General features: G+C 46.5%; 1 protein-coding gene across 4 annotated transcripts in view; it reads right to left on the bottom strand.

Annotated features, from left to right (window-relative positions):
* The window catches only part of ccm2 (CCM2 scaffold protein), a 115,519-nt gene that overhangs the window by 33,658 nt on the left and 66,528 nt on the right, over positions 1 to 15,333 (bottom strand). For all 4 annotated transcript variants that reach the window (XM_070885175.1, XM_070885174.1, XM_070885178.1 and 1 more), the window contains 2 exons: positions 13,298 to 13,425; positions 4,384 to 4,519 (listed from right to left, as the gene is read on the bottom strand). In XM_070885175.1, coding sequence (XP_070741276.1) covers positions 4,384 to 4,519; positions 13,298 to 13,425 — 264 coding nt within the window. The remainder of the gene's footprint in view (positions 1 to 4,383; positions 4,520 to 13,297; positions 13,426 to 15,333) is intronic.

Raw genomic sequence — 15,333 nt, 5'->3', positions numbered from 1 at the left:
TCTTCCTGCATCTAATCTGTCTAAACATGTCAGAATTTTAAATGTTTCTATGAGATCCCCTCATTCTTCTGAACTCCAGTGAATACAAGCCCAGTTGATCCAGTCTTTGATAGGTCAGTCCCGCCATCCCAGGAATCAGTCTGGTGAACCTTCGCTGCACTCCCTCAATAGCAAGAATGTCCTTCCTCAAGTTAGGAGACCAAAACTGTACACAATACTCCAGGTCTGGCCTCACCAAGGCCCTGTACAATTGTAGTAACACCTCCCTGCCCCTGTACTCAAATCCCCTCGCTATGAAGGCCAACATGCCATTTGCTTTCTTAACCGCCTGCTGCACCTGCATGCCAACCTTCAATGACTGATGTACCATGACACCCAGGTCTCGTTGCACCTCCCCTTTTCCTAATCTGTCACCATTCAGATAATAGTCAGTCTCTGTTTTTACCACCAAAGTGGATAACTTCACATTTATCCACATTATACTTCATCTGCCATGCATTTGCCCATTCACCTAACCTATCCAAGTCACTCTGCAGCCTCATAGCATCCTCCTCGCAGCTCACACTGCCACCCAACTTAGTGTCATCTGCAAATTTGGAGATACTACATTTAATCCCCTCATCTAAATCACAAATGTACAATGTAAACAGCTGGGGCCCCAGCCCAGAACCTTGCGGTACCCCACTAGTCATTGCCTGCCATTCTGAAAAGTACCCATTTACTCCTACTCTTTGCTTCCTGTCTGCCAACCAGTTCTCAATCCACATCAGCACACTACCCCCAATCCCATGTGCTTTAACTTTGCACATTAATCTCTTGTGTGGGACCTTGTCGAAAGCCTTCTGAAAGTCCAAATACACATCAACTGGTTCCCCCTTGTCCACTCTACTGGAAACATCCTCAAATTCCAGATGTGTCTAGCTTGATTTCCCTTTCACAAATCCATGCTGACTTGGACCCATCACGTCACCTCTTTCCAAATGCGCTGCTATGACATCCTTCATAATTGATTCCATCATTTTACCCACTACCGATGTCAGGCTGACTGGTCAATAATTCCCTGCTTTCTCTCTCCCTCTTTTTAAAAAAAAAAGTGGGGTTACATTGGCTACCCTCCACTCCATAGAAACTGATCCAGAGTCTATGGAATGTTGGAAAATGACTGTCAATGCATCCGCTATTTCCAAGGCCACCTCCTTACGTACTCTGGGATGCAGTCCATCAGGCCCTGGGGATTTATCGGCCTTCAATCCCATCAATTTCCCCAACACAATTTCCCGACTAATAAGGATTTCCCTCAGTTTCTCCTCCTTACTAGACCCTCTGACCCCTTTTATATCCGAAAGGTTGCTCCTGTCCTCCTTAATGAATACCGAACCAAAGTACTTGTTCAATTGGTCTGCCATTTCTTTGTTCCCCATTATAACTTCCCCTGATTCTGACTGCAGGGGACCTACGTTTGTCTTTACTAACCTTTTTCTCTTTACATATCTATAGAAGCTTTTGCAGTCCGTCTTAATGTTCCCTGCAAGCTTCCTCTCGTACTCTATTTTCCCTGCCCTAACCAAACCCTTTGTCCTCCTCTGCAGAGTTCTGAATTTCTCCCAGTCCCCGGGTTCGCTGCGGTTTCTGGCCAATTTGTATGCCACTTCCCTGGCTTTAATACTATCCCTGATTTCCCTTGATAGCCACGGTTGAGCCACCTTCCCTTAATTTTTATGCCAGACAGGGATGTACAATTGTTGTAGTTCATCCATGCGGTCTCTAAATGTCTGCCATTGCCCATCCACTGTCAACCCCTTAAGTATCATTCGCCAATCTATCCTAGCCAATTCACGCCTCATACCTTCAAAGTTACCCTTCTTTAAGTTCTGGACCATGGTCTCTGAATTAACTGTTTCATTCTCCATCCTAATGTAGAATTCACCATATTATGGTCACTCTTCCCTAGTGGACCTCGCACGAGATTGCTAATTAATCCTCTCATTGCACAACACCCAGTCGAAGATGGCCTCCCCCTGGTTGGTTCCTTGACATATTGGTCGAGAAAACCATCCCTTCTGCACTCCAGGAAATCCTCCTCTACCATACTGCTTCCAGTTTAGTTAGCCCAATCTATGTGCATATTAAAGTCACCCATCATCCAAGCTAATGTCCTTCCTAACTATTGCATTAATCTCCTCTTTAACCAGCAATACTACCCCACCTCCTTTTCCTTTTATTTTATCCTTCCTGAATGTTGAGTTCCCAGCCCTGATCATCCTGGAGCCATGTCTCTGTAATCCCAATCACATCATATCGGTTAACATCTATTTGCATAGTTAATTCATCCACCTTATTACAGATACTCCTTGCATTAAGACACAAAGCCTTCAGGCTTATTTTTTTTTAACCCCCTTTGTCCTTTTAGAATTATGATGTATTGTGGCCCTTTTTGTTTCTTGCCTTTGTTTACTCAGCCTTCCACGATTGCCTTTTACCTCTCTACCATCTGTTTGACTCCATATTACTTCGTCCTGTCTCGCTGCATAGGTTCACATCCCCCTGCCATATTAGTTTAAACACTCCCGAACTGCATTAGAAAATATTACCCCCAGGACATCAGTTCCAGTCCTGCCCAAGTGCAAACTGTCCCTTTTGTACAGGTCCCACTTCCCCCAGAACTGGTTCCAATGTCCCACGAATTTGAATCCCTCCCTCTTGCACCACTGCTCAAGCCATGTATTTATTCTAACTATCCTGCTCCCTCTACTCTGATTAGCACTGGTAGCAATCCTGAGATTACTACCTTTGAGGTCCTACTTTTTAACTCCTATCTCCCTAAATTAAGCTTGTAGGACTTCTTCCCACTTCTTACCTATATCGTTGGTACCTACATGTACCACGACAACTGGCTGTTCACCCACCCTCCAAAATGCTCTGCAGCCGCTCAGAGACATCCTTGACCCTTGCATCAGGGAGGCAACATACCATACTGGAGTCTCGGTTGCAGCCGCAGAAGTTCCTATCTATTCCCCTTACAATTGAGCCCCCTATCACTATAGCTCTCCCACTCTTTTTCCCGCGCTTCTGTGCAGCACAGCCACCCACAGTGCCATGAACCTGGCTGCTGGTGCCTTCCCCGGTAAGTCATCTCCAAAACAGATATACCGTTTTGGATACTGTTGGGGGAGGGAGATGACCGTAGGGGACTCCTGCACTACCTTCCTGCTCTTGCCTTGTCGCTTGGTCACCCATTCACTTTCTGTCCTAAACCTTACCTGTGGTGTGACCGACTCACTAAATGTGCTATCCACAACATTCTCAGCATCGCGCATGCTCCAGAGTGAATCCATCCGCAGCTCCAGTGCCGTCGTGCGGTCTGTCAGGAGCTGCAGCTGGACACATTTCCCGCACACACAGTAGTTAGGGAGGGCAACGCCCATTTTTTTCCCTCTGGGTACATGTTACTTTTTGGTTGGGGGGGGGGGGGGGGGGGAAAAGAGAAGAAGGGCGCGCGGGGGAGAGATGTCCTCGTTGCGATAATCTTGGGAATCTTAGCTGTCTTTTGGGCGGCAATCAGCTCGTTAGGAAATTCCAGCCCTATGATTCTAGGAGTACTCCCTGGAAACAGTCAGGAGATCTATAAAGGACAGGTTTGTTATTTCATTTTGGTAAAAATGTCAACATTCCCTCCTGACTAGGTGCCATTCATCTCAGTAAGGATCATCATTCTTCCCTATCCTGAATACCAATCCAGATTCTGAAATGCAAACATGAAATTTAGTACTGGCTAGGACTTGTACTGCTTTTAAAGAAGAAAAATTAATGGCACAATATTGCTGGAGCCAAACAAGCAAAAATGTCAGCAGAAATTAAATGATGCCTTGAGATGAAACACGGTTAACCATTGAACTGTGTGTTGGGGTGGCATTCCCTATTCCCTTCTAACTCTTCCACCCCCACCCCCACAAAAGGAGGTAGCATGAATTGGTTGGGAAGGGTGGTGCATGAGGTTAGTCTCATGGAGAGCAGAGCAAGGATGGGCCAGGTCCTTTCTGTATTTTTTGTAAATCCTTTTTCACCTTTCCCGAAAATTAAATGAACTCAATCTCTACATTCAGCTCCCTAACTGACTTCTATTCATCCAGCCACACATGGCATTGCATATCTGTGCAACAGGACAAAGATCAGATATTTGAAATCATTGAATGCTCAGAATTTGATGCTCAATACACTGATATTTGGACATTACACAAAGCTCAGAATGAATAAATGCAGTTGGAGCCAAAAAAACTCATACAATTTCAGTCGAATTAAAATTCTACATGTAACAGAACCTATTGCCAAGGTATTTTGTTCTAGAACGATGCAATTAAAGGTTAGTTTATAACCAACACCTACCACTGTATATGGACATGTGCTTAGTTGGGGTCGAAGCACCATCAAATATTGCTCTATCCAAAAAGTCTATTGTGGACTCTGTGTAAACAACTTGGAAGACTTGACTAAGAAGGGAACAGAGTTCTTCTGCAGCTGCCTAGAGGAAAAGAAAATTCTGAATGAATGGATATAATTCTTTAGCTCAATAAAATGGAATAGAAAATTACTTCATATAGCACAATGCAGGCTCATTCTTTACATCGAGCTTGGAGAGACATTCATATTTTGGTTTAAGTATCCAAAAAGCTAGGATAAGACAACAGGGGTAAATTAAGGTCAGCTACACTGTTGGGAACTTTTGAACTTTAAACTGGATTTAGCCTACCCAAATTAATTTCACAGAACCCTACAGCCAAACAAGGTCTTGCATACCATCATTGGCTTGAACCTGAAACCATACCCACAGATGAAGGGCCAGTATCTAATCCACTATGCATAAACACGAGTGTTTAAGCCACATAATTAACATGCAAGAATTCGGCAAACACATGTTTGGATTTAAGCTTTAGACTTTGTTTGGACATATTTTCTGTTACTGCAGAAGAGCAGACAGCTGAAGTGGGACAGGTCCAAACATGTCCCACATCAATACACATCAGCTGGGCACAGATGGGTCAATGGCTGAAAGCAGGATCATGGTTGATGGGTTCCCATTATATGACAAACAGTGCCCATCAGTGAGACATTAAGTAAAGTGGCGGGTGTTCAGGCCATCGAAAGACAAAGGAAACTATATGGCCACTCAGACTTTGCCGAGCCAGATCCACAGGAAGAGACCCAGTAACAGAGATGTGTCTTGCTTTTCAGTTGGACTGCCTCAGGCGAACGGACAGTTGAACTTTTGGCGCAAGAAGCAGCATTTTTGCAAGTATAAGAGATGGCAGTTGCAGCCATCTCTCTCTCACCCCTCTTCTTCGCCTGCTTGCTTCGTTCAAAGCATAAGGACTGAGCACTCCGTCTGGGGCGGAGAGAAGAAACACCATCTACGAGCAGAGAGCCTCGCTATTTCGACTGGCAAACTGACCTTGGGACTGGACTTGAATACCAGATTGGTACAGACCCAGAAGATACGCCTCATCGGGAGAAGCAGCGAGTAAGCCAGAGGGGTAATTGGAGAGCATTTATCCCAGCCCACACATCTTTAAGACCACCGCAGAGAGTGAAAGGGTGTTATGTTCCCCAACCAAGCCTTAGGGGTTTATTGGGGAGGTTTTCTACAAGGGTCATTGGCATACGCACATTCTGTTGGACAGATTCGAAGGTGCACTTTTGGATCTGAGCAGGGCTGTTTTAGATGTGGGTACTTCGCGTTAAGGGCCTGTTTAGGCAGGCCAGGGTGTGTTGTATGGTGTTTGTTTTACACCAGGGCGTGTTTTACTGGGTGCAGGTGTGCTTTAACTTGAATAAAAGCATTGTGATGGTTGAGATCGAAAGATCTGTCTGTAACTGCATTTCTGTTCACCATTGTAATCCCGGGGTCTCGAACTGTTCCGTTCTAAAGAGGGGTGATTCAAAACCACCAGGGGCAATTCAAAACCACCAGGGGCAAAACCACTTACAGAATCTCCCCGAACACCCTTAGCCAGCTGCTTCAGGATGACATCCTGTGGGGCCAATGCTACTGCTGTACTCCCTGATGTCCCCCCTTTGTCCCGGATCACTACTACTGGGCTGGACCTGTATGGATGCCAAAAAAACTCCTTCCCTGGCTCCCTCCTTTGCTAACTCATCTGCCCTTTGGTTGCCATCCCCTCTGGGCTGTCTTAAAGTGAGTCTTTACTTTGTGGATGTAATGACATCCCGGGGTCCCCGTGGCCTCTAAAACCTCTCTTAGCAGCGGTGCTGTTGCTAAGGGCTTCCTGTCTGCAGATGTGAAATCGCAACGAGCCCACTTGGCCAAATAGTCAGTACACGAATTGCAAGTAAATATGGAATCCGAGCAGATGGTGTATAGGGCCAGGAACTCAGTGGAGTGGGTAACGACGTACACCACTGCCGATAGTTCGGGCGTGTTGGGCCCTTGGGAGTTTAATGGCCCTCGCTATCCCATAAATTCCACATCCGGTGAAACGCTCCTCGTTCACTACCAAACTAGACCCGTTGACATAATCTGGCCTGGAATCCTATGTCCACATCGCATACCCCTTCCATCATCGGCAGTCCCTCGGAATCAAGGAAGACATGTTTCCACTCTAAAAATATATATGAGTCCTTAGGTGGCTGAACAGTCCAATACAAGAACCACAGTCCCGGTCACAGGTGGGACAGGTTTGCCACACGCTCTTTCTGCTGCCTGCGCTTGGCTCCCGGATGCACTTCCTCCACTTAGGGCGGTCTTTCGTCAGGGACCCCCAGGTGCCAGTGAGGATGTTACGCTTTTTCAGGGTGTCCCTGTAGTGTTTCCTCTGCCCACCTTTAGCTCGTTTGCTGTGAAGGACATAGATGTATTTATCCCTTCCACCGTACACTTGTGGGCCATCCCTGGGTAGATGTTGGCAGCCACCTTGGCCCACTCAGGCCTTGCACTCATATGCATTTGAGAGAGCAATAAAGTTAGAACAATCAGGGACGATCCCGTAAAGAGCCAAGCGCGCTTTACAGTCCAATGCGTGGCTAGGAGATGCCTCTCGCAATTGGAATATCCTCATTCTACATCCATGTGGCCACTTGGCGAATACACCACAGGCCTCAGTTTGCTGTGCCGCTCCTGGAGCAGCACCGTGCTCAAACAGTCCCCGCTGGCTGCTACTTCCAAAAAGAAGTCCTCACCATTAATCACCCCGAATGAGACTGCTGTCTGCAGATCTCCCTTGAGGCGATTAAACGCTGCTGTGCAGTCCTCATCCCATCAGACTCCCTTGCGTACTCAATAAAATCCCTGCAGTACACAGTGAGCCCCAGGAAGGATTAAACCCCTATCAGATGTGGGGGGCTGGTAACTCCTGTACCGCCTTCTGTTTAGCCTAGTCTATAGCTCTTTCCCCAGCCCTCATGGCCAGTCCAAGGAATTTTACTTCCCTCTGACCGATCCAAGCTTTCTTAGGATTGACTTTGAACCCTCAGCAGTTCCAGCAGCCCGGCCAGCAGCGGACCATGATCCTCCCCCTCATCGGAGAACAAAAGCAAATTGTTCACATACTGCACCAACTGCTGAAACCCTTTAAGGTGTCTACCATACACTGGTGGAATATGGAGGGGCTATGATGAAATCCCTGGGGAAGGCATGTCCATGTGTACTGCTGTCCCTTAAAAGGTGAAGGCAAACTTGTACTGGCCTTCCTGTTTCAGGAGTATCGACCAAAACCCGTTTGAAATGTCAAGCACCGTAAATGTGGTTGAGATTGCTGGAATACTCCCCATCAGATCAGCTTTGGCTGCGACTGTGGGCATGCAGGCTGGGATGTTTTTGTCCACGGTGGCTCTCCATGACTGGTCTGGTTTCCTAACCTGTCAAAGTGGCGAGTTTCCTGTAATACCAGGGATCAGAGTGCCGTCTCCAAGTCGGCCTCTGCTTCTCTGGGGAAACTGTATTGCTTCTGTGGCCGTGACATGGGGTCCCCCTGTTTCTGACTTCCACCCTCGTCACCCTACCAGTCGTGCTTGTGTGTGGCGAATGATGAGGGGTTGTCCTGCACCTACACCTGATACTTGGCCGGGGTAGTATTGACCAATTGCTCTAGGTCGTAACTTCCCTTCAACTTCAAGGTACACGTTACCTTTTCCTTCCCCTTTCCTTGGGATCACTACAACTTCTTTCTCCTTATCAGAACCCACTGCTCCCCAAAAGGCAGTGATTCTTCAAATCCACTATAATCCTGTGGGCCAACATAAAGTCAGCCCCTAGGTCCCCTGACCCTGGCTGTTCCCACTATTAGGATGCATTCCCACCTCGTGTGGAGGGATCCTAAATCTATGGCTTATGGCCTGGACATCACCCCCGCCTGCTCGTTCCCGGTGAACCTCACGAGACTGAATGGAACCCTGCTGGACCAGGGTGAATCGGTCAGGTTACTCGCATGGATCACCGTGCTCGAAGCTCCGGTGTCCACCAAGTACTTCCCCCTCTACCTTCGCCAATCCCATCCTCACTCATGGTCTACTCCATTCATCGTATGAGTGCACACAGGTACTCCGGCTGGATGCGTGCTAGTCAGGATGGTGGGATTACCAGAGCAGTCGGGATTTCCCTGGTCACGGCAGCGTCTACCCGTCCCTGCTCTGACACAAAAACTGCCCGAAGGGCGGCCACCAGAACATCAAATTGGTCCGCGGTTGGTCCCTTTTACCAGGCACTGGAGGATCTCCTTTGCCTTGCCCCGTCCTCGGGATCGGGCAGTCTCTCCTCCAGTGTCCCATCTTCCCACACCCGAAACAAGTCATAGCCTTCCCTGAGCTAACCCCTTCCTGTAGCCATGCCTTTTTACTAGCCTCACTGGCCTTCATTTCATGTACCCTGCCCTTAAGTTGGTTTGACCTACTCCTGAGCCGGTTTTAAAAGCCAGGCTCATGTGACTGAGGACTCTGGCCTCTGTATGCGAGAGGTCCTGAGTGTCAAACCAGGCCTCCGCTTTTACCCTTATTCGTGGCAAACTGTTTGCCTTCAGGGTCCTGAGCCAATGGTTTCTTGGCCCAACCCCCAGCAACTGTGCTCTATCGAGCACCCCACCCGTGGCCTTTTCGTAGATGGGCCAGAGCCTGTCCGTAAATACCCGAGGTGCTTCCCCTGCCAGTTGCAATGTCCTCTCCATCCTAGAGAATGGACTACCCTGGGTGTGACCCATAACTCTCAGGATTTCTTCCTTTAAGCCGGCCGTGGTCCCCTGTCCCAGTTTGGTCTCGGCAGACAGAGCCTGATACAGTTTCCCATCCAGGGAAAACAGCAATAGCTTGTGAGTCTTAGCCTCACTACACCCATTAATCCCCCCCAACCTGATCCACCTCGGTGAAGTGAACTGAGGGGTCCCCTTCTTTCTTTAACTTGGGCACCACCTCTGACTCCTGAAGCTCTGCCTTAAGCTCATCAACCTGCTCCCCGAGCAGCTGGACTTGCTTCTGCAGACACAGGAGCCAAATGGCCTTTTCTTGTGTCTTTTGGCAATCCTTACCGCCTGTCCACTCAGCAGCTTTGTCCTCCAGACTCTCAGCCCACAACAGGTCCAACACCCACTGTTGTGTTACATTAACTTTACCGAATACATACGAGGAAATCCTATCCCCCATTGCCGATCGCTTGACCATGAGATCTTCCATAACTGTCTGTTCACTCATACCGGAGTCCTGTTGCGGTCACCACATTCTCCAAGTCGTATTGCCCTTGGTGATTTCGAATCACCCCTCTTACAACAGTTCTAGATGCCGGGATTACAGTGGTGAACAGAAATACACAGTTACAGACAGATCTTGTGATCGCAACCATCACAATGTTTTTATTCAAGTTAAAGCACACCTGCACCCAGTAAAACACGCCCTGGTGTAAAACAAACACCATACAACACACCCTGGCCTGCCTAAACAGGCCCTTAACGCGAAGTACCCACATCTAAAACAGCCCTGCTCAGATCCAAAAGTGCACCTTCGAATCTGTCCAACAGAATGTGCGTATGCCAATGACCCTTGTAGAAAACCTCCCCAATAAACCCCTAAGGCTTGGTTGGGGGACAACACCTTTTCACTCTGCGGTGGTCTTAAAGATGTGTGGGCTGGGATAAATGCTCACCAATTACCCCTCTGGCTTACTCGCTGCTTCTCCCGATGAGGCGTATCTTCTGGGTCTGTACCAATCTGGTATTCAAGTCCAGTCCCAAGGTCAGTTTGCCAGTCGAAATAGCGAGGCTCTCTGCTCGTAGATGGTGTTTCTTTTCTCCGTCAGAGTGCTCAGTCCTTGTGCGTTGAACGAAGCAAGCAGGCGTAGAAGAGGCGGCGGGGTGGGGGGGGGGGAAGGAGGGAGAGATGCGCAACTGCTGTCCCTTTTACTTTCAAAAATGTTTCTTCTCGCACCAAAAGTTCAACTGTCTGTTCGCCTGAGGCAGTCCAATTGAAAAGCAAGACACATCTCCAGCGTGTCTTTGTTACTGGGCCTCTTCCTGTGGATCTGGCTCTGCAAAGTCTGAGTGGCCATATCGTTTCCTTGGTCTTTCGATGGCCTGAACTCCGGCCACTTTACTTAATGTCTCACTGATGGGTTCCCATTATATGACAAAAGGCACCCAATCATGATGTTCCTGCTTTCAGCCATTGACCCATCCCTACCCAGCTGATGTGTATTCCTGTGGGACATGTTTGGACCTGTCCCACTTCAGCTGTCTACTCTTCTGCAGTAACAGAAAATACGTCCAAGCAAAGTCCAAAGCTTAAATCCAAATGTGTTTTCGCCGAATTCTTACAAACAAAACTTCCATTAATGGGAAAATATACTCTGCATAGTCTGAAGTAGATGAAGCCCAAATACTTAACCAGCAGTGTTTTCTCCGGTTTAGCAACAAAAGTATTTAATAAGGTTTCCAACCCTTAGTTAATTTTATGTACACAGTACTTAGAGCTTCACTCATCAACGAATGAGCTCCCAATTGACCACAAACGTCTTCAGGAAGTTGCTACAGAAGTTGACAGAGCCTGGCCATTTTTGCACCATGTTTTACACTGTTGCAATTTGGAAGGATACGGGTCCAAAGGGAAAATAAAGGACAACAACTTGCATCTTTTTCCCTGCATCAAGCTACACATCTACGCAGTATGTGAAGGATCAAGAATCTTCCCTCATTCCACATGCTCCACACCCCATAGGATCGTACTGAAAGAGTAAAATCAGATTGAAGGGGGGCCCCTAAAATGGAGCTTTAAAAACAGCCACTAGGACAGTGATTAGACATTAGTCCGTGCAGATGCCAGGTCCAAGGAGAAATGTTTAATGTAACATTACTGTATGCGGCAACACAAAGTTGTGACTTTTGAGCACCACCTGGAAGCAGCTGTAGACAGGGTAGAATAAAGAACATGCATTCACATAGCCCATTTTACGTTTTCAAGTTGCCCCAAAGCACTTACGGTCAATGAGTTAATTTTGAAGTGCAATCATTTATTTTGTAGGCCAATTTGCATGGAGCAATATCCAACAAAGGGTCATCGACCCAAAACGTTAACTCTGCTTTCTCTCCACAGATGCTGCCTGACCTGCTGAGATTTCCAGCATTTTGTTTTTATTCCAAATTCCAGCATCCGCAGTATTTTGCTTTTGTCCCACCAACTTGGCCTACCCAGCGGATAATTGACAGGAAAACTCAGGAACCAGCGCTACTTCCTTTCTTTAGTACATTAAGGCTAATTGGTGGGCCAATAGATGGAGATGTATGGGCCAAGGCAAATGGTCTCTAATCAAGGAAAGATGAATTATCCAAGATTTTTCAAAAATAATTAACTTAAAACTTGTTACTTATAAGATTAAGACACGTTGCTACAAGCCACGAGGATTTACAATGAACTATTTATTTTAATCCAAGTACATTTAAGTCTTGGAAGGGGAGAAAAATGAAGGCTACTAGTCTGATTGTGGCATTTTATACAACTGAGGGATGCCAAGGGGAAATGCTACAATTAAGAAAATAAACCTCGTCCTTCACTGCTCATGGAGGTTCTCGCACTGCCCATCGAGGTAAGCAGGCCAGGCAAGGAAAAGGAATGGCAGGCAGCTGACTGACGTGCCAAGGGTTGAAAAAAAAGATTGAGTGACGAAATGCTGTGCAGTAGGCTTCTGCACAGTGCATGCGCAGAACGTGGCGGGGTCGTTGTCAGCATCTGCCTCCAGAAAGAGTGCCAAACCAGTACCATGAGAGAGGGAGGCCAGAGGTTTCAGCGTGGTGTAAGGCTGCTCCTCTTATCCCCGCTGCCTCCGGTGTTCACTCCTAGGTCGGGTTGGCAGGGAGAGGGAGCAAAGCCCGAGTTTTGAAGCCGGAGTGTGGCGGAGGCATTCATGAGCCAGATGGAGTCTTCAGGACCTGGTAAGTCTAGGGTTAGCATGACCTCCCGTGGTCCGGAAAATTCTCTGGACCGGCACCGGTCAGGTCCCAAGGTGTCGGACTGGAAAGATACAACCTGTATTATATCAAGTTATTGGCCAGGAAACAAGATGGAAGGCTACTTGACCACTGAGGATCAGAAACTGTGATATCTAAATCCTTTGATTTAGCTTGACTGTAATTATATCGAGCCCTGGTGAGATCACACCTGGAGTATTGTGTACAATTTTGGTCTCCTTACTGAAGGAAGAAGATACTTGTCATTAAGGGAGTGCAATGAAGGTTCACTAGACTGATCCTGGGATGGGAGAAATTGTCCTAGAGGAGAGATTGAGAAAACTAGGCCTATATTCTCTAGCGTTTAGATGAATGAGAGGCAATCTCATTAAACATACAAAATTCTTACAGGGCTCGACAGAGTAAATGTAGGGAGGATGTTTCCTCTTCGAGGAGTCTAGAACCAGGGTTCAGAGTCTCAGAATAAGAGGGTCGGCCATTTAGGACGGAGATGAGGAGAAACTTCTTTACTCAGTGGTGAATCTCGGGAATTCTGTCCCAGAGGGCTGTTGAGGCTCAGTTGTCAAGTATATTCAAGACAGAGATCAATAGATTTTTGGATATTAAGGGAATCAAAGGATATGGGGATAGTGGAGGAAGATCAGCCATGATCTCATTGAATGGCAGAGCAGGCTCGAGGGGCCGAATGGCCTACTCCTGCTCCTAATTCTTAAATTCTTATGAACAGAGTGTAGTATTGTAACTACCTCAAGTATCATATTTCACATCACATAAATGTCACATTCATATATAGTTCCAACTATAGTCATACAAAAAAACTCAATCTGAATGAACAAACTTCTTACTTTGTTCTCTACAACTACCACCACCAGACTACATGCTTCCACGGTTCCAGCTCCACTTTCCGACATTGACACCTGTATTTTAGTAGAACCTTCAGTGCTCTGACTGGTTGAATTCCCAGGATCGCTGGCTGAAAGCAAAGCACAAACATTTGATATTCTTAGAGTTGAGAGGTCTGTTTTGTTACACTGACATTTGTTTAGATAGCAAATGTTGCTTGAAAGGGCGCTGACTTAAGTTGCACCAAGATTTCACTACAGACACACAAACAATCTGCAAAGGGATTATAGACAGGCTTGATTAGGCAAAAATTTGGCAGATGGAGTATAATGAGAAAATGTGAGGTTATCCACTTTGGCAGAAAAAAAAAATAGAAGCGCAAATTATAATTTAAATGGAGAAAAATTGCAACGTGCTGCAGTACAGAGGGACCTGGGGATCCTTGTGCATGAAATACAAATAGTAAGTATGCATGCAGGTACAGCAAGTAATCAGGAAGGCAAGTGGAATGTTGGCCTTTATTGCAAGGGGGTAGAGTATAAAAGCAGAGAAGTCCTGCTACAACTATACATGGTATTGGTGAGGCCACACCTGGAGTACTGTGTACAGTCTTGGTCCCCGTATTTAAGGAAGGATATACTTGCATTGGAGGCTGTTCAGAGAAGGTTCACTAGGTTGATTCCGGAGATGAGGGGATTGACTTAAGATAGGTTGAGCCTATACACATTGGAGTTCAGAAGGATGAGGGGTGATCTTATCAAAACATAAAAGATAGAGGGGGATCAACAAGGTGGATGCAGAGAGGATATTTCCACTCATAGGGGAAACTAAAACTAGGGAGCATATCTCAGAATAAGGGGCCGCCCATTTAAAACTGAGAAATTTCTTCTGAAGGTTGTAAATCTATGGAATTCTCTGCCCCAGAGTAATAGTGGGGGCTGGGTCATTGAATATGTTTAAGGCAGAGATACACAGATTTTTGAGCAATAAGGAAATAAAGGGTTATAGGGAGCAGGCAGGGAAGTGGAGCTGAGTCCATGATCAGATCAGCCATGATCTTATTGAATGGTGGAGCAGGCTCGAGGGGCCAGGTGGCCTACTCCTGCTCCCATTTCATATTTCTGATGAGCTAGAAATGCATCTGTTGGTGACGGCAGTGTTTGTTAGTCCTTTTTTGCCAAAAATACCGCTAATCACTCCGCTAAGGCCTAAGTTTCGTTAAAAAATGCACCCAGCGGTAAAAATCAGCATTGCACGAGGATTCGAGGGGGAAACCGCAGTCTCGCCAACTTTAGTCCAAGGCCGATTACCGCTGCGAGGCGTGCCTTGGGAGGGGGAACACACACTTTTTTGCAAAAAAACGAAAAACAAAACATTCACAAGAATGCTGAAAAATTAAAAACTTTAACTTACCTTTTTTGCAAGTCTTCATACCTACCACTGTTCCAAGGGCTTCAATGCAGGTTTTTCATGGACATTTTTTCCCGCGCAAAATACAGGTGCACGAGGAGACACATTTTAGGCGAATGCGCTATTTCGAGTCTTGCAGCCGGTGGCCCGTTTTTCAGCGGTATTTAGAAACTGCTGGTACAAGACTTCGGTGAAACTACCTGATCATTTTTCGCAACAAAAAAAAAAACAGGCACAAAATTGGGGAATTTCCAGCCCAGTATATATAGCATTCTGTAAATAAGACAACTTCCACCTGGAAGCCAACCACAGTTTTGTTTTTAAAGTGCTAAATTTAAGTTACTAATGCCTTACTGCACATATGGGCAGGTCAGTGTTTTTGGTGGCTCAAAACTGTGTTCTTGGGATGTAGTTGGCAGCTTTCATTGCCCATCTATAGTTGCCTTGAGGTTATTAAGAATTGACCACAGCATGGGACTGGAATCATAAGTAGGCTAGAAGAGTGCCAGATCCCTTTGCTAAAGGACCTTGCAGCAATCTGCCAGCCCAAAACATGCCAGATTTCTAGAATTTTATTTGACACAAGTTGCCATGGTGAAATTTGAACTCTACCTCTGGGTTGTTAGTC

Source organism: Pristiophorus japonicus, chromosome 7 (genome assembly GCF_044704955.1).
Source record: "Pristiophorus japonicus isolate sPriJap1 chromosome 7, sPriJap1.hap1, whole genome shotgun sequence".
Lineage (NCBI taxonomy): Eukaryota > Metazoa > Chordata > Chondrichthyes > Pristiophoridae > Pristiophorus > Pristiophorus japonicus.
The sequence above is the reverse complement of the archived record's forward strand: the minus strand, read 5'-3'. Positions and strand labels throughout refer to the sequence as shown.